Source organism: Triturus cristatus, chromosome 7 (assembly GCF_964204655.1).
Source record: "Triturus cristatus chromosome 7, aTriCri1.1, whole genome shotgun sequence".
NCBI lineage: Eukaryota > Metazoa > Chordata > Amphibia > Caudata > Salamandridae > Triturus > Triturus cristatus.
The window spans coordinates 597,981,441-598,005,147 of NC_140590.1; the positions used below are offsets into that span (position 1 = coordinate 597,981,441).

Genomic DNA, 23,707 nt, shown 5'->3' on the forward strand with positions numbered 1-23,707 from the left:
CTGATTCAATGGTCCAAGTTATAATTAACACTATACATAGTCCAGCACATCTAGGAGAAAAAGCTATGCTAGATAGCATTCAACACATTTGGTTCAATAAACATTTACGAGCAGCAGCTAAACAAAAAGTTCGTACCTGTATGATCTGTTGCCAGTTCAACCCAGGAAAAAGCGTTCCCGTAGAACAGGGTGGATTTCAGCCTCCTGATCACCCTTTTGAAGTCCTCCAGATGGATTATATCCAGATGGAACGATGTCGAGGATTCAAATATGTTCTCGTAGTTGTTTGTGCTCTTTCCCGTTGGACGGAGGCATACCCGGTTTCAGATTACACTGCCCCGACTACTGCCAAACAGTTGGTTCGAGAATTCTTCCCACGATACGGTTTACCACGTGTTGTTCACTCAGATAACGGCCAGCCGTTCTCATCCGAATTAATGAAACACGTTTCACTTTTGTTAGGCTATCAGTGGAAATTCCACTGTGTCCGACACCCCGAGGCAGCAGGTCTCGTAGAAAGACATAATCAGATACTGAAAATCAGATTGTCCAAAATATGCAGAGAGAAAGGTGTCGACTGGGTAGTAGCATTACCAGTTGCACTCTTTTACATGAGAATGGTAGCACACTCTCGAACAGGGCTATCCCCGTATGAAGTGATCTTCGGCAGACCACCAAATATGTGGGGGACGCCCATACCACGCAAAATAACTGATATTGACTGTAATATGCTGACAGATTACTTGGCTTCCTTGATGTCTGCACTACAATCTTGTCGTTCACAGGTAGCTGCAGCTTTTCCTGACAACACTGAGGTGAAACCCCATGACGTAGTCCCGGGGGACTTGGTCCTGGTGAGGAACTTTGATCGAAAGACTCAGCTGGAACCTAGGTGGAAGTCGCCTCAGCTGGTCTTGCTCACCACGAGGACAGCCGTGAAGATCGAAGGCAGAAAAGGTTGGATTCATTCAAGTCATATCAAGAAATTCCATGGACTACAATCAGATGTGAATACCACCCCTTGTGTGTCTTCACCCATTGACTCAAAACTTCCTTTTGTTGAAAAGAGTAAATCCGAACTGTATAAACTAAAACTCAGGCCCAATCAGTCAAGCAATTTGATTGTTTAAGTCCTCTCCAAGGTGAAGCGGTTGAATTGTCTCTGACATGTATCCCTTGGACCTGAATAGAGAAAACACCCGAAAAATGTTGAAACGACAGGCGTACTGTAAATCACTGCGTAGTCATTGCACAGTGACGTTATTAATTTTGTTTTTCTTAAGTCTTTTAATAATTACTGCAAGTATATTGTTGCACATATATTATCCTATTTCTAGACATGTTTATAATATTACTGCTGAACATTCTTTTAGTGAATTACCTCCGCTTGAGTTGTCTTATAGATTTGCGCTGCGCAATAACACGTTTATTAGTATGTTACATCATTCCCATCAGGTTAGCAATGCTACAAATTGTTGGATATGTGGCCGACTCCCTCCCTATCAGAATTATAAAGGAATTTTACCTCTCTTTCCATACCCGTTCACACACAACGGCTCCTGTGGAGCATGGTTTAGTTTAATTAATTCTCTAGATTCGAATTCTGCAGTTTATCAAGATAACTGGGTATGGGGAAATTTGAACTTAGTTTTGCTTAAGGTCTGCTACCCTAACAAGGAGGGACTTCCCCAGAGAACAGGAACTGATCTAGAAAACGAAGTGTATGGATTAGGTAATTTTACGCTTAATCTTATGATCCTAAATGTCGAATCCGAAGCTACTCCAATTTTGCCCGCTATGCCAATATTTCCAGTAAAAGGTGAACTATGTGTAAGAAAAAATGGTTCCATACATATGGGCCATAGTAGATGCACGACTGTAGTAGAATTTAGTGATCAAGGCAAGTCTACATTTAGAGCTTCCCGCCATTCCTATTTCATATGTGGTCAGACGGCATATGTACGTTTGCCTCTAGATTGGGATGGTACTTGCTACATTGGATTCCTTTTGCCACCTGTTTTTCTAGCTCCTCCTGATTATCACAGAAACACTCATCTAGTAAATAATAGAGTAAGGAGAGATCTCCCAATAGTCGATTACACTGAAACAGCATGGGAAAAATACACAGATTTCAATAAAGGTCTCTTTCCCTATATAGGTACCGTTACTAATAGTAAGCTGATACGTAGATTAACTAGAACCCTTGAAGCAGTAGTGAACGAAACTATTTCCGCCTTAGGCAATTTAACAGAAGAGCAGTCTGCTATGCGGATTGTTGTGCTTCAAAATCGTCTTGTCCTTGACGTCATCCTGGCCGATGGGGGCGGAGCTTGTAGGGTCATCGGATCAAGCTGTTGCATTTTCATACCAGAAAATTCGCCATCTGTATATAAAGCCATAACTCGCCTTCATAAGATTGTAAGCCAGATACATCAGAACCCAGGCACCTGGACTTGGTCCGGTTGGTTTTGGAGTGTATTATCTACCTTTGGATGGAAGGTCCTATCTTTCCTAGGTATTGGCCTTCTCATACTATTCAGTTGCTGTCTATGTCTACAATGTGGACCAGCGATCTGTGGTCTGTGTGCCACATCGTGTATTCCACCACCAAGATTTCATTCATCACGGAAGAAGAAAGAAGAACAAATGATGCTATATGAACAGATCAATGGATTGATGAAGATTGATATCTCTTAACGGGCAAGTAGGGGACAAGGAGGGAATGTGGAAATATGGATTTTTCTGATCAGTTATGTCCCCTATCTTGGACCCCAACGGTTCCATGTATGAATCACAAGTACATGTATGTTCCCTCCAGTTCCAGTTATGAAGACGCAAATACATGTGCGTCCACCGTCAACATGTCCTCTGTCAGATCCGCCATGAATAGGCCGGATATTCCATTCCTAAGTATGAAAGGCCACCGGCTTTATATGGTTCACTTATGCCATTTTACAGTCCAGGCAAGTAGGCCCTGATTCTGTCATCAAACTCTTCTTGCCTTCTGCCTCTGAAAGCTCCAGTCTGAGCCTGCATTTGTGACCATGAACTTTTTCTCATTCTCTGCGCGGCTCACGAAGCCTGACATCAGCCTATTCTCTGCCAAAAACTGTATTTCACCTTCGAAATTATCTGCTCCGTTCCCTGGCCGATGCATTCCTGTCTAGTAGTTTAGATAAACATTCTTCCAGCTACCGAGCAAAGGCCCGGCTTCTCTGTCTTTATGCAAGTAAATTCATAGCCCTATTTTGTGGAAGATTTCCGCCCTCGCATCTGGTGTAGACACTCAGACGCTTGTACACGCACTGGCAGTCAGTATAGTCAGTATAGAATAAGATTCTACTCGAAGAGACCTCTCTTTTGGATAACATAGTTCTTTAAACATAGGATGTTAGATATGATTTGGGATTAGGTTGACTTGACCCTCCAGACTTCTGTCGCCACATGTAGAGCTAAATGTCAAGTCCCCTTCACCCCCTAGTTGCACGTCAATTACACGTCATGCTGCTGCGCGCGCATTTCTGCCAAGTATTTCTGCTGACATTGTGAAATTCTTTCATAGAACCACCCTAATATGACATCACATCTAATGACGTTCTTTCATCACTCCCAGTTACGCCTATTTTTACTACGCACGAATATATTATCCGTATTATCAATTGTTACGCCTCTTGTATTTGCCTCACTGTAATGCCTATTGTATAAAAGTAATTGATTGTCAATAACGTATGTACTTCACTTCCTGAACCTTCGTGGTGATGGAACTTGGAGCAACCGATTATAATCGACCATTGGAATAAAGCCCATTCCGAACCTCTAATACCACGGATTCTGCCTCTTATTTACTGAGCTATTTTATTATGTTTCTGTATCAAATTAAGTCCCGGTAATTAAATTATTTACCACAGGGAAGAAAATGAGGAACATTTGAATATGCACATTGACTCTAAAAAATCACGACCCAGCACATTTTCTACAGTTTTAGGGATGACAGGTCAACACACAAGAAAAAGTATGAAAATCATAGTTTTCTTTGAGTCTACCCGGTACACTGTGAATTGTGATACATGCAGAAATCCACTGAAATCTGAAGCACAAGTCTTCATCTTGATGTGTGAATATTACTGAGGAGGAAGGACTTTTGTTATTTCTGAAAATATTCACAGGTTGGAACATTATAAAATTGACAAGGAAAGTTCATAATAAAGTTAGCTAACTTTAACATTATGTCCGTAGAGTTCATCGCAGAACACCAAGCAACCTCTGTCCTGTACTCAGCCTAAAACATGTCCGGTAGACCGTCCTCCTGCATCGTCAACAGTATTGCTGGCTCCCGAACAGGTACATAAAACATTATCTAAATGTATATTTATATCTTCATAACATTTCTTTCCTACAGTAGGGGCAAATATTGAGTGCAAAATAATGTAACCTCTCTTCAGCATCATGTGGGATACAAGAAGAATGCATGCAGAGAACTCTGATGTTTCTAAGACAAAACCTAGTTTTGGGGGCCTATTTATGAGCCGGTTTGTATCGCTCTTGCACCACGCAACGTGGTGCAAGAACGACGCACACCTTACTTGTGATTTATATAGTGGTGCAAGGCCACTCTGTGTTTATTTATTTTGAAGGTTTTATATAGCGCGAACAAGACTCTTGCGAGTATCAGAGCGCTTTACAGGATGGAAGGTGGCAAAGTATAGTATACATAGACAACAGACAATAAGAAAAATAACAATGAGTAGATATAGAGTTCAAGTGAATTTAGCCATGAGGATAGCTTTCACTTCTCTTTTGAAGGTTGAAGTGGAAGGGTTCATTCTTGTTTCACTGGGTAAAGCGTTCCAAATCTTCGGAGCCATACCCGAGAAGGAACGGTTATAAGTTTTTTTTCTTGGCAAATCGTTGAGGTTGTAGGAGAAGGGTTTTGGCACTCCTAGAGGCTCTGTTGCCCGCAGAGAGAACCAGTTTATGTGCTAGGTATTGTGGGGTTTTGTGGTAGAGGGCCTTGTGCGTCATGCAGGCAAGTTTTAGGTGACTTCTGGCTTCAAATGGAAGCCAGTTGATGGCTCTCAAGTCAGGGGAGATGTGAGCGTTTCTTTTTGATCCTGTGATGAGTCTCGCAGCTGAATTGATCGTGGCTCTTAACGGTGCTGTTGAGGATCTTGGGAGGCCGCATAGGGTAACTGCTCCGTATTCCACTCGGGGAATTACTAGGGTTTGAACTGCTTGTTTGAAATCGTGTGCAGGCAGAAAGGGTTTCAGTTTTCGCAGGGTCTTTAGTTAGAAGTTAGCTCCTTTAGTTGCGGTGCTAATGTGTTTCTCCATCTTTAAGTTACTGTCTAGCGTTATCCCCAGAGATTTCGCTGAGTCGACTATGAGCGTGTGACCATTTAGAGCTGTTAGGTGCTTCATCCAGTCCAGGATAGTGTGGGTTTTGTTAGGGGGGGCGATTAAAAGGAATTCCGTTTTGAGAGAATTAAGTTTCAGATGGTTTTCTGCCAACCATGTTTGGGTTTTTTGAAGTGTGGTGTTGAGCGATTTGATGTCCTCTAGTGAGTGTATCTTGATGTATATTTGTGTGTCATCTGCGTACATGTGGAAGTGTATCTTGGTAAGGCTTAGGAGATCTGTGAGAGGTTCCATGAAGAGGTTGAACAAGGTGGGTGAGAGAGAGGAGCCTTGAGGGACTCCTAACGTGACTGGCATAGGGTTGGACAGGAATTGGTTGACCTTGAATCTTTGGGATCTATTTTGGAGGAAGGAGGTGAACCAGTTCAATACATTTCCAGATATTCCCATTCTGTGTTTTAGGAGGTCAAGTAGGTTGTCGTGTTTGACGGTGTCAAAAGCTGATGACAGGTCGAGTAGGATTAGTAGATGTTAGACATGGCACCATTGGCGTGAGTCTCCCTTCCATTTTTTCGCTGTGTCTCCTCTGTTTTTGCTGGTTATAGATGCTCTGGGCGCTGTGCCACTGCCATTCAGTGCCACAGCGCGAATGCTCCCTTCGTAAAGATGACATATGAATTGGTACATCCATGATTGGCTTATTTGGTTTACCTGTTAGTCCCTAGTAGCGTGGCCTGTGTGTGCCCAGGGCTGGTAAACCGAATGCTGCTGGTGGGCCTGCAGCACGGGATTGTGCCACCCACAGAAGCAGCTTGTAAAGTGTGTCTCAGACCTGCCACTGCAGTGTCTGCGTGCAGTCCAGAACTGCCATCTTGGCTGTGAAGTGCACCCACTTCCCAGCCCCTAAACCTTCCCTTGGCATCCTGTAAGCCCCCCTTATGATAGGGCGCATGGTATGTGTAAGGTAGGACATGCCCTGATGTGTGTAGCATGTCCTAGTAGTGAATTACACCCCATTTCCTTTTTCACTACTGTAAGGCTACCTGTTCTCCATAGGACAGAATGGGAGGTCTGGGCTATTACACTCTATAGTCCTAACTGACCCACAGAACATGGTAGAAAAACGAATCTAATATGCCTGAGCTCAGAATATTAAAATACATCTTTTAGTGAAGGTTATTTTTATATTCTGTGTTTGAAACTACCACTTTTAGAGTTAAGGTACTTTCTTGCCTAAGCCTTCCAGTTTGCTCTGCTATGATGTGTATTGGCTGTCTGGTTTTGGAGGGACAGGGCAGGCTGAGTCAGACCTGGGTTGAATAGAGCGACCTGCCTTGGTGTGAGGGGAGGGGTAGCTCCTGCACTTGAATAGGACTGTGCCTGGCAAGGTGAACGCTGGCTCCACCTCCCACTGTGCGTCTGAGGCAGACCCCCTCATTCTGAAAGGAAGGATGCAGCCTGATCAACAAAGTGCTCCAGGGCTGGGCAGAACTGGTTCTGGCTGGGTTCAGAGACTTGGGACCCCTAAGAACAAAGACTTTGGGGGTATAAATATTTGTGCACAAACCCCTACAAGTTGTATTGCTCCTGGATAACAAGAAGAACCTCTGTCCGTGTGGCTACAAGAATCTGCAGGAGAAGGACTGTCCTTGTGCTTGTGTGCTGTTCCTGGGACTGGCCTGCAGCTGTTACTACTGGACTTCAAGAAGAGGAAAGGAACTTTGATTTGACTTTTATTTCTTTTACTACAGCAACTACCCAAGGGCTAGGAGAGAGCTAGCCTCCTGCTGGAGTCTCAGGCACATCAGACTCCACCATCAGCCTCCTGTTTCCTCCCAGCGAGGATTACTATCTGCAGGTGAGGCTCCTGTGTGTTCCAGGACCTCTATTTCTACTGCTGAGAAGAGAGCGCTGAAAATCGTCGCTAACCTCCGTTAGCGAGCCGCTGCAGCTGGTGAGCATGAGAACAATCGCCGCTCCGCTGTCGCCGAGTGCTCGCTAACCCCGAAGATCGTCGCTGCACCTGTCTGCGGACCTGAAAACGCCCGCTATCCGAAGATCGTCGCAGCACCTGTCTGCGGGCCTGAAAACGCCCGCTATCTGGAAATCATCGCAACAGGATCATCGCAGCGCGGACGCCGAGCGTTCGCCATTTTTCCCCGCATCGAATCCGGATCGTCGCTCCCTCGCGGAGCGCCATCTTTTGTCAACGCAGCAAGATCGCACACGCAACAGGCTCGGTGCATCATCCTCTCTTCGCGGCAAGGATTTCATCGCATCACCGGCTTAGCGTGAGGAAGTTTGTAGCTTTGTCCTGCCCGCAACCCAGCGCATCATCCTCCCTTGCGGTAAGGATTCAACGCATCGTTGGTTAGCGTGAGTAAATTTATCGCTACAACGCCTTAGCGACATTTTTGTTGCTTTGCCCCAGGAACCAGATACTTTGTGAGTAAAAGGGTCGCAGAGACCACTGCCTTGAACTAAACATCATTTTGTGCATCCTGAACTATTTTTCCTTGCAGCATTTCTAAAGTAATTATATTTTTATAGTATTGTGGATTTTTACTGTTATTGGTCTTGTGATTAAGTCTATATAAAAATACCTATTTTTCATAACTACTTGAGTGGTGTCCATTTGTAGTGTTCCTCATTATATTACTGTGTATGGTCATAAATGCTTCACACACTGCCTCTGAGATAAGCCTAGCTGCTCGTGCTACGTTACCACAGGGTTGAGCAGGGGTTGTCAAAGGGTGTAGGCTGCTTACTCTGACTTAGGAAGAAGGGTCCCTACTTGGACAGTGGCCAGCCATTGCCAACTAGAGACCCCCATTTCTAACATTGGTGGTCAGCGGTGAGGATCTGGACTTGCATTTATGATTGCATACAGTAATTATAGTGTACACTACTAGTGAGTGCAGACCATAACATAACCACGTACGTTGTTGAGATTTTTTTATTCTATTTTTGATCGTTATTGCCAGTTATTGCCACAATGGGCAAGCCCAGATCCAATGCCTCTGAGGATCTCTCCTGGGAAGAAGAGAAATTAGACACCTACAATGCCAAGCAGCTCAAATATTTTTGCAAACGCTTCACAGTCCCTATCACAGGTCTCACTAGAAGGGAAGAGTATTACAAGGCGCTGAAGGCCTGGTTAGAAGCCAGGGATGCCCCTAGGAATGTGGAAGAGCCTGTGGAGGGGGGAGAGAATGCAGGAGAGCAGCAGGACGAAATTGTAGATTTGGTAGGGGATAAAGCAGTTTCCAGCCCGGGCACTAGTGTGTCCTCAAGGGGCCTGACTCCAGAAGAGATGGAGGACAGGGAGAGAGATAGGCGGCATAATATGGAGATGGCCAAGCTTAAATTGGATGGTCAGAAGGACCTAGAGAATAAGAAGTTGGAAGTTGAGATAATGAAGATGAAATTTGAAAATGAGAGAATTTTGAGGGAATTGGAGATTAAGGCCAAGAGTATTGAGATCTCCCCCTCTGGTGGCAGCATACCAGTAGTGCATACTGATAGTAGAGTATATATCCCTAAAGATGTTATTAAGGATTTTCATAAAAGTGAGGATATTGGGCAATGGTTTGCCGCTTATGAATTAGCTATGGTGTCCCACCGGGTCCCTGAGAAGGATTGGGGAGCGGGGCTGTGGGGACGCTTTGTGAGTGAGGGGAGGGATACCTTGTTGGACCTACCCCCAGAAAGTAGGATGATTTATGCTCACATGAAGGAAGCTTTGATTACCCGCTATGGTTTAACCCCTGAGATGTACAGGCAGAGATTTAGAACCTGCAAGAAGATAGAGGGTACCACGTGGGTTGAATATGTGTCTTTTTTTGGCAGAGCAATGGAGCGCTGAGTAAAAGGCAGCAAAGTAGAAACTTTTGAGCAACTGTATGACTTGATTGCATGGGAGCATTTTTCTAGTAACTGTTTTCCTGAGCTACGCCAGCATCTGATAGATTGCAAGCTGACTAACCCTAGGAAGCTTGCTGAGGAGGCGGACCGCTGGGTGAGCACCCGGGTTCGCAAGGGTCCAGTGGGAGACTTCGCCAAAGGTGGGCAGGGTCCCCAGCAGAGAGGTGGGGGGGACAGGGGTAAACCAAGGGAGTTCCACCGAGGGCCCCAAGATAATTCCCAAGGGAACCAGGCAGTGGTATCCCAGCCTCCCCCAGATAAGAAGCCAGTGCCTCCAACAGGTAATCCTGTTCCAAGGAGGCCCCCTACGTGTTTTAAGTGTGGCCAGGTGGGCCACAGATACTTTGACCCCCAGTGTCCCCAAAAGGATACTGCTGCACCACCCCGTGCACCGCCCGCCAGCTTGCTAGTGTAGCCCTGGGGGAGGAGGAGATGGGTGCCCCAGGTGGGTGGGACCCCGTAGAGTTGACCCTTGTCTCAATAGGAGACTTTGAAATGGTTCCTAAACCTGCACTGCCTGATAACACTAAAAAATACAGGCAGTGGGTAACCATCAATGGCCATAGAGTGGAGGCTCTGAGGGACACAGGAGCCAGTGTAACTGCTGTCAGCTCCCGGTTGGTGTCCAAAGAGCAGGTTGTGCCCCATGCATTCTACCCAGTAGTGTCGGCAGACAACACAGAGAGCCAATGTGAGGTGGCCCAGGTTCCCTTTGAGTGTGGGGGGGTCTCAGGAAATCTTCAGGTGGCTGTGAGGCCCGCCATGCCTGTGGACTGTCTGTTGGGCAATGATTTAGAGAACTCACTGTGGGCTACAGTGGAGAGGAGAGCTCACTTGCAAATGTTGGGACTGCCTGAGTGGGCATGTGCTACCACTCGGTCCATGGCAGCCAAAGAGAGTGTTGAGAAAGACCTGGAGCCTGAGAATATGGCCCAGGTCCCTGCCTTAGAGGGAGGGGGCAGGGGGCACGGGAAACCGGCCCCCTTGGTTCCCACGGCCCAGGAGGGAGCAGACCCTGAGGGGGATGCCCTGGATCCTACCGGGGAGCAGAGTACCGACCTGGGGGACCTGCCTGAGCTGACCCAGTGGCAGCAGGAAGGGGGGCCCACCAGGGAGGAGTTTTGTGAACAGCAGAGAACTTGCCCCTCTCTTGAGGGTATGCGGCAACAGGCTGCAGCCCAGGCAGCAGGTGATATGTCTGGTTCACATCTGATTTATTGGGAGAACAGTCTCCTGTATAGTGAGCCTAAGGTTGCTGAGCCGGGGTCAGCCCGTGTGCTGGTGGTACCCGAGTGCTTCAGAACCTTCCTACTGGGGTTAGCTCATGACATTCCATTGGCAGGACATCTGGGGCAGACCAAGACCTTTGAAAGGCTGGTCACCCACTTTTATTGGCCCCAGATGCGCAAGAGTTCAGATACATATTGTAGGTCCTGTGAGACTTGCCAGGCAAGTGGGAAGAGTGGGGGGAAGATCAAGGCCCCACTCCAACCCTTCCCAGTTGTTAGCACCCCATTCGAGCGAGTGGGCATTGACATTGTGGGGCCTCTGGACCCCAAGACAGCCATGGGCAACAGGTACATCCTGGTCTTGGTGGACCATGCCACCCGGTACCCTGAAGCCATCCCGCTCAGGACAGTGACGGCCCCCGTGGTGGGACGTGCACTGATGGGGATCTTCTCCCGTGTGGGGTTCCCCAGAGAGGTGGTGAGCGACAGGGGGACCAACTTCATCTCCCAGTATATGAAGTCTCTGTGGAAGGAGTGTGGGGTGACTTACAAGTTCACCACTCCTTACCACCCCCAGGGTAACGGTCTGGTTGAGAGATTCAACCGGACCTTGAAGGGCATGATCATGGGCCTAGAGGAGCCCCTGAGGCGTAAGTGGGACGTCCTCTTGCCATGCCTGTTGTTTGCATACCGTGAAGTGCCACAGAAGTCCTTAGGGTTCAGCCCCTTTGAACTGCTCTATGGCCATCCGGTAAGAGGGCCTCTGAGTCTGGTCAAGGAAGGCTGGGAGCAATCTCCCAGGAAACCTCCCAGGATGTGTTTAGCTACATCCTGGCCTTCAGGAACCAAACTCGGCGTTTCAGAAACATTGCTGAGGCAAATCTGGAAGCCAGCCAGGAGGAGATGAAACGTTGGCACGACCAGAATGCCACTCTGGTCGAGTTTCAACCTGGTCAAAAGGTTTGGGTACTGGCCCCAGTGGAGCCCTGTGCGCTCCAAGATAAGTGGACCGGTCCATTTGAGGTGGTGGAGCGAAAAAGTCAAGTTACCTATTTGGTGGACTTTAAATCTCCCAGGAACCCCCTGCGGGTCCTGCATGTGAATCGCCTAAAGCCCCACTTTGCGAGGTCTGAAGTGGGCATGCTTCTTGCCACAGATGCAGGGATGGAGGAGGAGAGTGAGCCTCTTCCTGACCTCCTGTGTGCAGGAGAGAAGGATGGGTCAGTGGAGGGTGTGGTCCTCTCCACCACACTGACCCCAGAACAGCAGAGAGATTGCCACCAGCTGTTGGGGCAATTCCCAGATTTATTTTCCCTGGTACCTGGTGTCACTGACTGGTGCGTCCATGAGGTAGACACCGGGGACAGTCCTCCTGTCAAGCACAAGGCTTACTGGGTGACCGACAGGGTAAGGGCCTGCATTAAGGAGGAGGTCTCCAAAATGTTTGCCCTGGGGGTGATTGAGTCCTCTAGCAGCCCTTGGTCCAGCCCCGTGGTCTTGGTACCAAAGGCTGCAGCGCCTGGTGACACTCCAGAACTTAGGTTCTGTGTGGACTACCGAGGTCTCAATTCGGTCACGAGGACCGACGCGCACCCCATCCCCAGAGCTGATGAGCTCATAGATCGGTTGGGGGCTGCCCGGTACCTCAGCACGTTTGATCTGACGTCTGGGTACTGGCAGATCGCCTTAACTGAGGGGGCAAAGGAGAGGTCCGCATTCTCCACCCCAGATGGGCACTACCAGTTCCATGTGATGCCTTTTGGGATGAAGAATGCCCCTGCCACCTTTCAGAGGTTGGTCAACCAGGTGTTGGCTGGGCTGGAGGATTTCAGTGCCGCCTACCTGGACGACATTGCTGTATTTAGTTCCTCATGGGAGGACCACTTACGCCACCTCTGGGAAGTGTTGATGGCGCTGCGCAGAGCAGGCCTCACAATCAAGGCCAGTAAGTGCCAGATTGGGCAGGGTTCGGTGGTGTACTTAGGACACCAGGTAGGGAGTGGCCAGGTGGCCCCTCTACAGCCCAAGATTGAGACCATCCTGGCTTGGGAGCCCCCAAGGACCCAGACCCAGGTGAGGGCCTTCTTAGGACTCACGGGTTATTACAGGAGGTTTGTCAAGGGGTATGGCAGCATTGTTGCCCCCTTGACTGAGCTGACTTCCAAGAAGCAGCCCAAGATTGTGAACTGGACTGACACCTGTCAGAAAGCTTTTGATGCTCTCAAGACTGCCATGTGTACAGCACCCGTACTCCAGGCGCCCAACTTTGCTAAGGAATTTATTGTCCAGACAGACGCTTCAGAGCATGGGGTGGGGGCTGTTCTGTCACAGATGAATGAGGAGGGACTAGACCAACCTGTAGCCTTCATCAGTAGGAGGTTACTTCCACGGGAACAGAGGTGGAGTGCGATCGAGCGAGAGGCATTTGCTGTGGTCTGGGCGCTGAAGAAGCTGAGACCATACCTGTTTGGGACTCACTTCCGGGTTCAGACCGACCACAGGCCCCTCAGGTGGTTAATGCAGATGAGGGATGAGAATCCCAAGTTGTTAAGGTGGTCCATTTCCCTACAGGGTATGGACTTTACGGTGGAACACCGCCCTGGTACAGAACACGCCAATGCTGATGGTCTGTCCAGATTTTTCCGCCTTAGTGATGAGAACCTCCCAGGGGATGGGTAGTTCTCCCCACATTTCAGCTGGAGGGGACATGTGTTAGACCTGGCACCATTGGCGTGAGTCTCCCTTCCATTTTTTCGCTGTGTCTCCTCTGTTTTTGCTGGTTATAGATGCTCTGGGCGCTGTGCCACTGCCATTCAGTGCCACAGCGCGAATGCTCCCTTCGTAAAGATGACATATGAGTTGGTACATCCATGATTGGCTTATTTGGTTTACCTGTTAGTCCCTAGTAGCGTGGCCTGTGTGTGCCCAGGGCTGGTAAACCGAATGCTGCTGGTGGGCCTGCAGCACGGGATTGTGCCACCCACAGAAGCAGCTTGTAAAGTGTGTCTCAGACCTGCCACTGCAGTGTCTGCGTGCAGTCCAGAACTGCCATCTTGGCTGTGAAGTGCACCCACTTCCCAGCCCCTAAACCTTCCCTTGGCATCCTGTAAGCCCCCCTTATGATAGGGCGCATGGTATGTGTAAGGTAGGACATGCCCTGATGGTGTGTAGCATGTCCTAGTAGTGAATTACACCCCATTTCGTTTTTCACTACTGTAAGGCTACCTGTTCTCCATAGGCCAGAATGGGAGGTCTGGGCTATTACACTCTATAGTCCTACCTGACCCACAGAACATGGTAGAAAAACGAATCTAATATGCCTGAGCTCAGAATATTAAAATACATCTTTTAGTGAAGGTTATTTTTATATTCTGTGTTTGAAACTACCACTTTTAGAGTATAGGTACTTTCTTGCCTAAGCCTTCCAGTTTGCTCTGCTATGATGTGTATTGGCTGTCTGGTTTTGGAGGGACAGGGCAGGCTGAGTCAGACCTGGGTTGAATAGAGCGACCTGCCTTGGTGTGAGGGGAGGGGTAGCTCCTGCACTTGAATAGGACTGTGCCTGGCAAGGTGAACGCTGGCTCCACCACCCACTGTGCGTCTGATGCAGACCCCCTCTTTCTGAAAGGAAGGATGCAGCCTGATCAACAAAGTGCTCCAGGGCTGGGCAGAACTGGTTCTGGCTGGGTTCAGAGACTTGGGACCCCTAAGAACAAAGACTTTGGGGGTATAAATATTTGTGCACAAACCCCTACAAGTTGTATTGCTCCTGGATAACAAGAAGAACCTCTGTCCGTGTGGCTACAAGAATCTGCAGGAGAAGGACTGTCCTTGTGCTTGTGTGCTGTTCCTGGGACTGGCCTGCAGCTGTTACTACTGGACTTCAAGAAGAGGAAAGGAACTTTGATTTGACTTTTATTTCTTTTACTACAGCAACTACCCAAGGGCTAGGAGAGAGCTAGCCTCCTGCTGGAGTCTCAGGCACATCAGACTCCACCATCAGCCTCCTGTTTCCTCCCAGCGAGGATTACTATCTGCAGGTGAGGCTCCTGTGTGTTCCAGGACCTCTATTTCTACTGCTGAGAAGAGAGCGCTGAAAATCGTCGCTAACCTCCGTTAGCGAGCCGCTGCAGCTGGTGAGCGTGAGAACAATCGCCGCTCCGCTGTCGCCGAGTGCTCGCTAACCCCGAAGATCGTCGCTGCACCTGTCTGCGGGCCTGAAAACGCCCGCTATCCGAAGATCGTCGCAGCACCTGTCTGCGGGCCTGAAAACGCCCGCTATCTGGAAATCATCGCAACAGGATCATCTCAGCGCGGACGCCGAGCGTTCGCCATTTTTCCCCGCATCGAATCCGGATCGTCGCTCCCTCGCGGAGCGCCATCTTTTGTCAACGCAGCAAGATCGCACACGCAACAGGCTCGGTGCATCATCCTCCCTTCGCGGCAAGGATTTCATCGCATCACCGGCTTAGCGTGAGGAAGTTTGTAGCTTTGTCCTGCCCGCAACCCAGCGAATCATCCTCCCTTGCAGTAAGGATTCAACGCATCGCTGGTTAGCGGGAGGAAATTTATCGCTACAACGCCTTAGCGACATTTTTGTTGCTTTGCCCCAGGAACCAGATACTTTGTGAGTAAAAGGGTCGCAGAGACCACTGCCTTGAACTAAACATCATTTTGTGCATCCTGAACTATTTTTCCTTGCAGCATTTCTAAAGTAATTATATTTTTATAGTATTGTGGATTTTTACTGTTATTGGTCTTGTGATTAAGTCTATATAAAAATACCTATTTTTCAAAACTACTTGAGTGGTGTCCATTTGTAGTGTTCCTCATTATATTACTGTGTATGGTCATAAATGCTTCACACACTGCCTCTGTGATAAGCCTAGCTGCTCGTGCTACGTTACCACAGGGTTGAGCAGGGGTTGTCAAAGGATGTAGGCTGCTTACTCTGACTTAGGAAGAATGGTCCCTACTTGGACAGTGGCCAGCCATTGCCAACTAGAGACCCCCATTTCTAACAGTAGACAAGCTTCATTTTGGTCTAGGATTTTGATCGCGTCGTCTACAACATGAGCCATGGCTGACTCGGTGCTGTGACCGGCTCTGAAGCCTGATTGAAATTGGTTCAGCAAGTTGTATCGATCAATGTGACTGTTCAGCTGTAAGTTAACACATTTTTCCAGGAGTTTGGCTAACATAGGGATATTAGATATCGGACGATAGTTGTTGGGGTCCGAGGGGTCCACTGTGGTTTTCTTAATGGATAGGTGAGACCTGCCCAGTTTTCAGGATGTCAGGGATGGAGCCTTGAAGGAGGGAAGTGTTAATGATCTTGGTCCAGCTGGGTAGTATGAGAGGAATGAAGTCTTTTAGGTAGTTCGCAGGGAGCGGGTCAGTGAAGTAATTGGAGGGCTTCAGAGTGTTGAGTGTTTTTAATATGGAGTCTTCAGAGAAAATGTCAAAATGGAACCAAGTTGCATTGTTTTTTAGTTTAAATAATGGGCGGATATTAGCTAAAGCACCATCAAGAGGGAGTGAAGGGCTCTTAGTCAAATCTGATAAGGAGCTAAGGTCCTTGAGTAGGTCCGATTTAATGGATTCTGTCTTGGAGGCGAAGAAGGAAGCAAACTCCTCACAGTTGGGTAGAGAGAGTGGGCTGGCATTGAGGGCATTAGGTAGGCTTTTAGTTTGGGTTTTGATAAGGTCGAATAGCTTTTTGGGGCGGTTCTTGGCAAGGTCTAATTGAGACCTGAAGAAATCAGTTTTAGATTTTTTGATCTTTCTAAAATAGGCGTTTCTGGATGTTCTCAGAGTTTGGAGGAGGTCCGTTGAGGGAGTATCTCTCCATCGGCGTTCAATTAATCTAAGCGAGCGTCGGTCATCATTTAGCCTCCCATCGTACCATGGTTTAGAGTCTTTTGAGGAGGTTCTTTTCAGTTGTAATGGGGCCATTTTGTCAAGCAGGTTGTTCATGGAGTGAAAGTAGTGATTTGTCAGCCCCTGTACATCATTCATGTCTTCCGGGGGACGGAGAGGGTTTGCGTTATCTAAGGATGAGAGGTCAGATCCGATGTTTTTCAGGTTTCTCTTCCAAATCTTAGTTCTCAGGGGTTGTGTCGGGCGTCGTTTAAAAGATTCAAGGATTTGGAAAGTAATGATATGATGGTCAGACCAGTCGCATGGGTGTATCGAGTCTAGCTATGTGGAATCCGCTTTGGAGATAATTAGGTTGAGCGTTGCACCCTTGTCGTGTGTAGGGCTGTTGCAAATTTGAGTGAGATTGAGGTCTGTGAGGAAGGCTTTGAGACTGTTAACCGCAGGGCCGTTCTGGTCATCCCAGTGAAGGTTAAAGTCCCCTAAGAAAATTTGTTTAACATGTTGATTGTCATTAGAGGCTAATATGTCCATGAAGTGTTCTATGAAGTTGAGGTTATCTCCCGGAGGATGGTAGAAGGTGTGGAGAGAACAGATTTGTTTGTTGTTGTTGGCGATGTTTAAGCATAGGTATTCGCAGGATGGTGTAGCAGGGGCATAGGAATTGGTCACAGTTAGGTTGGTCTGGTGTATGCAAGCTATCCCACCGCCTGGCCTGTCAGTTCTGTCAAGTCTGGTGATGTCATAGTTAGGAGGTAACAAGATGTCCAGGATGGGAGTAGAAGTTTCATTTAGCCATGTTTCTGTCAAGATCAAAATGTCTGGTTCGTTTGTGATGAGTAAGTCGGCAATATCAGCTGCGTGTCTGGAGGCGGACCTGCAGTTGAGGAGTATACATCTTAGACGTGGCTGGGTGCTTACAGTGGTAGGTTCAACTGTGATGGGGATTTAGTGAGGTATTTTTCAACAATGCCTCTGGAGTTGAGTCTCGGGGCTCTGTGTGTATTGATTGGAATGGAATTAATTTGGGAATCAGATTGCGGGCAGACTGGAGGTCCCGTGTTGAGAAAAGGGTAAACTAGATCGTAGGATTGGAGGAGGGCCATTAGGTCCAAGTCAGATAGAGGGTTTAACCTCCTGACCGGGCGGGATGTGGCATTAGGGAGTGGGACTGTGATCCAGCGTGGAGAGCCATGTGTGTGGGAGTTTGCAGGATGATGTTGGATGTGGTTAAAGATCTTAGGGTGTGGGAACGGGCTGTATTTTTGTTTAGCACAAGTGGACTTAGGTTGGTGTAGGATAAGGTCTTGAAGGGCTCCAATGTCTGATTTGACTTGTTGAAGGGTTGACAATATCAGGTCAAGTCTCATATCAGGCAAGATGGATTCGTTAAAGGATGGGGGGACCAAGGGAGTGTACGGTGAAGTAGTTTAATTAGATATGGCTGTGTAAAGAGCCGTGGGGGTAAGTGTAGGGTTTATGTGTCCAGGGGAGGAGCTGTAAGAAGAAGTGGAGCAGGGGGGTGAGATATGGAGAGCCAGGTGAGAGGTTCAGGTGGTGTGGGGGGTGTGGGGGGGGGAGTCCTTACTGGGGTTTAAGTGAGTGGTAATGGGGCTGATAAGAGGCGCCGGGAGAAGAGGAGAGGGGGGAGGGTGCTATAAGGAAAGCGGTGGGAGTGGGTAGTGGGGTGTCAGTGCTGGGGTCCGAGGGGGTAATGTTGGGGTTGTTGCAATGACGGGAGGTGTTGGGTGTAGCGGTGAGGGGGCAGGGGGGTGCGAAAGTGCAGGGAGTGGGGGGATGGGGAGTGAATTGTCGATGTTAAGAAGTGGGGTGGTGGTAAGGTGGTAATTGTCGTTGGGTGGGTTGTCTTCGGGGTCTGAAGATAAAGTTGTGGTGGGTAGGGTCATCTGTGAGTTCTGATTTATTTCAGTCGCAGGATGAGAATTGTAAGGGACCAGGTGAGGAGAGGGGGGGGAGGGGAGAGCAAGAGTGACTCTATCCTTAGTAACGATCAATGTATGAAATGTGTCACAATGGCTGAATTTTAGTGAGAGAAACCACGCAAAACATGCACAGAATGTATACATACGTTAGTCATGAGCCTAAGTTAGTGTTTCTTCTATAGGCATAAATGGTCTGTCTTCACCTGTTCTTTCCTTCTTTGTTGGTGCCATCTGTCTTCCATTTCTACGGTGCTGGTATGGTGCATCAACTGAGTTGTCTGGTTCCATTGCTGGCATCTCTCTTCTAGTTGGGATGTTTAAAGTTCTCCTTCTTGGTTATTGACAATGCCGCCATGGGTCTGAGCTTACAGAAGATCAGAGTCCAGTGTGGGTGTCTGTGCATGTGTGGTTGCTGCTGCCCATAGAGGTGCTCCATATACACCGGCCTTGTCTGCGGGTGGGACCATGGGAGTTCACTATGGGACGAGACCCCACTTTTTGTTTCTGCCACGTTTTCGGGGCTATGACCCCCAACCAGGAGGCTGTGTACCCGCATGCATGCAACCACTGGTGCAGTGTTTCTTTCAGGGCTACACAACGCTACTGTGATCGCTTATGGGCAAACAGGTTCCACAAAAGATCTACACACTCGAGTGTGGGTGAGTAAAATTCCTAAGTTTTTGTGTGTCCCGCTATCGGTGGCTGTGTGTGAGCAGTTGAGCTGGTCGTGCTTCTCACGGGCGAACAGCTCCTCAAAGGAGCTACATAGTATTGTGTAGAGTGGAGCAGAACTCCGCGTAATTCCACTGAGGCCATGAAAGCCATGCTAAAGATGTTCCTCCATCCAAAATCTGAAACTTAGGACATGGAAAAATTTATACCAAAAAGAGGGTTGAGAACTGAGAGGAAACCGGGACCTACCTGCTCACCGACCCTCCCGAGGTGCATTGCCGGTCGGCCTAAAATTGCGGCAGCTCCCGCTACATTCTTATCTGCATCAGCAAATCTTGAACCCCACGGAAAGGGTATCTGGACTTGTGGAGCACTCCTCAGCTACAGCCTGCAGCTGGAGATTTCCAATAAAATTCTGAATGTAGATTTCTACACAGTGACTGTGTCCAGCAGCTCCCCGATGATGACGCCTCCTCCTTGGATGACCGTCGGCTACCTTGTCTCGCTGAACTCTACCTACTCAGGAACTTTTCTTCAAATAAATGTCTACATCAGAGTGTAAGCCGAGACCGGGTGCAATCCACCTCGTGGTCAGTCTTAACTTTAGACTTTGCCCTGGTCTTGCGAGACTAGATACCGGCGGCTGGCGCATTAATCTTTTAGATGCTATTTTTAACTTAAATCTTTACAAATTCATAACTCTGATTCTACTGATTGAATTTAATTAGTTTTGGGGTAATTGTATTTATTAAAATATTCTTTATTTCCCTAAATTGATGTAGGAGTTTTTCCTGTTCTATGTTTTCACTTTAGGACTGTTTGTGTGCTGCATAAATACTTAACACAGTTCTTGTAAGTTAACCTGACTGATTTTGTGCCAAGCTACCAGAGGGTTAAGATCTGGTTAATTTAGTGACTTTTGTGGTTCACCTTGACAGGGATTATGGCTGTTGCTTGAAAAGAGTCGTCCCCCAACAAAACCCCAATTTACTATACCAACATTATATAAATCTGTTGTTAAAGTGGGTATTTATCTATAAGAGTGGAGTGTGAGTTAGAGCCATTGTGTCTTCTACAAGTTGCAGTAGCCACATGTTTACATTTTTTCTCATCAATATGAGAATTAGAAAACATAAGGGAAACTCATAAACTGCTTTAAAGTGGATTTTTCAAATTTTTGGTTGTAACATAATGGGAGGGTTGTAAACCCCACGGAAAGGGTATCTGGACTTGTGGAGCACTCCTCAGCTACAGCCTGCAGCTGGAGATTTCCAATAAAATTCTGAATGTAGATTTCTACACAGTGACTGTGTCCAGCAGCTCCCCGATGATGACGCCTCCTCCTTGGATGACCGTCGGCTACCTTGTCTCGCTGAACTCTACCTACTCAGGAACTTTTCTTCAAATAAATGTCTACATCAGAGTGTAAGCCGAGACCGGGTGCAATCCACCTCGTGGTCAGTCTTAACTTTAGACTTTGCCCTGGTCTTGCGAGACTAGATACCGGCGGCTGGCGCATTAATCTTTTAGATGCTATTTTTAACTTAAATCTTTACAAATTCATAACTCTGATTCTACTGATTGAATTTAATTAGTTTTGGGGTAATTGTATTTATTAAAATATTCTTTATTTCCCTAAATTGATGTAGGAGTTTTTCCTGTTCTATGTTTTCACTTTAGGACTGTTTGTGTGCTGCATAAATACTTAACACAGTTCTTGTAAGTTAACCTGACTGATTTTGTGCCAAGCTACCAGAGGGTTAAGATCTGGTTAATTTAGTGACTTTTGTGGTTCACCTTGACAGGGATTATGGCTGTTGCTTGAAAAGAGTCGTCCCCCAACAAAACCCCAATTTACTATACCAACATTATATAAATCTGTTGTTAAAGTGGGTATTTATCTATAAGAGTGGAGTGTGAGTTAGAGCCATTGTGTCTTCTACAAGTTGCAGTAGCCACATGTTTACATTTTTTCTCATCAATATGAGAATTAGAAAACATAAAGGAAACTCATAAACTGCTTTAAAGTGGATTTTTCAAATTTTTGGTTGTAACATAATGGGAGGGTTGTAAATGCTTCCTCGAATGGGAATTCTTTGACAGTGTTTCTTTTTTTCCAATACATAGATTGGCAAACTCTACAGTGAATTGGATATGGTGAAAACAAATGTGACTGTTATGTCAGCAATTCTACTAGAAAATGCTCCGGACACGACGAATCTTCAAGACATGGATCTTTTACAGGTAAAAGGCAACACTTTTCTGGGCCATTTCCCACTATTTAATCTAATCTGTGGTGTATGGTATGCACTTATAAAGTACGCGTTCACCAAGGTATTATGGCACTTAAAACCAGAAGTCGCTGTTCGACTAAGCCGAACAAAAGAGTAAATTTAAAATAAATATGTTTTCAAGACTTTCTTGAATTTTTGTAAAAAATTTTCAGAGCAAAGGACTTGAGGGAAAGAGATCCATGGCTTGGCAGAACACTCAAAAAGGATATGCCTCTGTACTTCCAAGAGCAAGCTCTTGGAACAATAAGCTGAAAAGCCTTGGCAGAACATAATTCTCTCTTGGGGACACAAATACAGCTTGTTTTAGCTAAAAAATCTGAAGAATGTTGATATATTGCCCTTCGACCAATTTCCATGACTCTAAAGAAGATCCTGTTCTTCCCTGGTTGCCAGTGAAACTGGTGTAGAATGGTGGACCTGTGAGATCTTTTAGAATCATTAATAACTAGCAAAGATGCATTTTGTACTAACTGAGGTTGGTGAAGAAGGACATCTAAATAGATGGCTGATTCCAAGCATTTACATTAGTTACGTGGTAAGTAGGATCAGTAACTGGCAACAAAAGATCTTAACGTTTTAAGTTGCCACAAGTTTTCAAAACAATATTCATCTGGGTTTTTAGCATTTCATCAGACAGCAAAATGTACCCGCTTGCTCACACCTTTCCCCAGATTCTAACCCATAAGTAGAAATGTGACTCATTATATGTGATATAATTGCTGCTTTATTTAGACTTAAATTGACATCCTTGGGTTGAGCAACAGATTATTTCAAGTGACATTTTCTCTTACTCACTGTTCCCCACAACAGTCATTACAAGCAGCGGGTGAGTCTACAGATCTCTAGAAACACATCCATAAAAGCTGATTGCATAATTATAAAGGCATTTCAGCTCTCCCACTGATGAGAATTTTGGAAACCGTAAAAGTGTTCTTCTTTTTACAGCATAATGAAAGAGCATGGCCCAGGTTTTTTATCCATGCAGGTTATGGTCCGTGCAACGTAATAGAAGCTGTTTTATTAAACTGATGGTTACCACTCTCAAAGGTAACTGTGTTTTCCGTATTCATATACATGGAAAAGAATGCATGGTGCCTTCTCTAGAGACAAGGGCTGTGTATTTATTCAATGTCAGAGACTCTTTGGTATGCAATTCAATTCTCCATTTTAGATATAGGGCTGCTTATTCTTTGAAAGTGATGGCTGTTAAATTGTGATAAGGTCAAATGGTTTGTTGTTAGGATCTAAAGTATGACCTGTCTGATGTAGTGGTTTAGTGGACATGTTACTTAAAATAAATCCACCATTTCTGTCCTGAAAAAGGCAGTCCGTAGTTCTGCGCATACTGAAACATAAACACTGACTCCCTCAAGCGATTCTATGAATGATCCATGCTAACTCATTCCTGTTACCCATCTCTTTTGTGGTTGTTTTGTATTAATCTGCTCTCAACATAATTTAATAATTGTGGTTGGAGATATGTTGTGTGTCATTGAAAGTAAATATTTAATGTTGTTTTGTATTTATGATATACATACAATGTTTATATTTTGAATAAGGCATGCGTGTCAGGATCTCTCACAATATGACTTGCGAACTGCATTACATGGTGATTACCACTATTACTACACTTACATCTATTCAAAGGGGAATGGGACCACTTGAATGTAGCCCCTAAAAAGGTTTAATCAAGTTCTGCTCCAGGCCATCTAATCCAGTGGCACAGAGATCACCAATCACAATTATATGGCTGTGCTTATCAATGACTGCAGCTGAATACTTGAAAACAAAATCATTGGGGTTGTATTGCTTGAGTGACTTAATGCTAAACTCTCTTGTGGTCATTATGTTCACATTATAAAGAAATAGTGCATTATTCCAGAAACCTTCCTTTGCCTCACTCTCTCCACTCTCCCTCCCTTTCTTTTCCCTTTTTCCCACTTTTTTCCCCCTGTATTATGTGCAGGTGTAGTATGATGTAGTTAATGCATCACCTTCTTTTTTTATGATATCTTTTTATTAAAACATAAACATTGACAGTCGGCCAAGCAATATACACTTACATGGGATCGATTCAGATGGCGAATACATTTCGACATCATAGGCAGCTGGGACACACATCGGGTACACAGATGGGTTTCAAGGAGACATAGGTTCATCCTCCAAAGGTACCACAGGAGCCGGACATATATCTCCCCGGTAGACATTCCACTTAGACCATACAGAGGACCACTTCTTAGGACATCCCGTGCCACATACACCGTTTTCTCCCTGAACATACACCACTCTAAGTTCTTTTTCCAGGTATCCAGGGTCGGAGGCGTCCCCGCCCCCCACATTTGGGCTATATCACGTTTGGCCACCATTGCACCCAGAGTAGCCCAGAGCCTCTCCACACCGGTCAAATTGGTGG

General features: G+C 46.5%; 1 protein-coding gene across 2 annotated transcripts in view; it reads left to right on the forward strand.

Moving 5' to 3' along the window:
- TOM1L1 (target of myb1 like 1 membrane trafficking protein) overlaps positions 1–23,707 on the forward strand; it is a 665,925-nt gene that overhangs the window by 323,591 nt on the left and 318,627 nt on the right. For both annotated transcript variants that reach the window (XM_085617158.1, XM_085617157.1), the window contains exons 6-7: positions 4,237–4,341; positions 21,128–21,244. In XM_085617158.1, the coding sequence (XP_085473284.1) occupies positions 4,237–4,341; positions 21,128–21,244 (222 nt within the window). The remainder of the gene's footprint in view (positions 1–4,236; positions 4,342–21,127; positions 21,245–23,707) is intronic.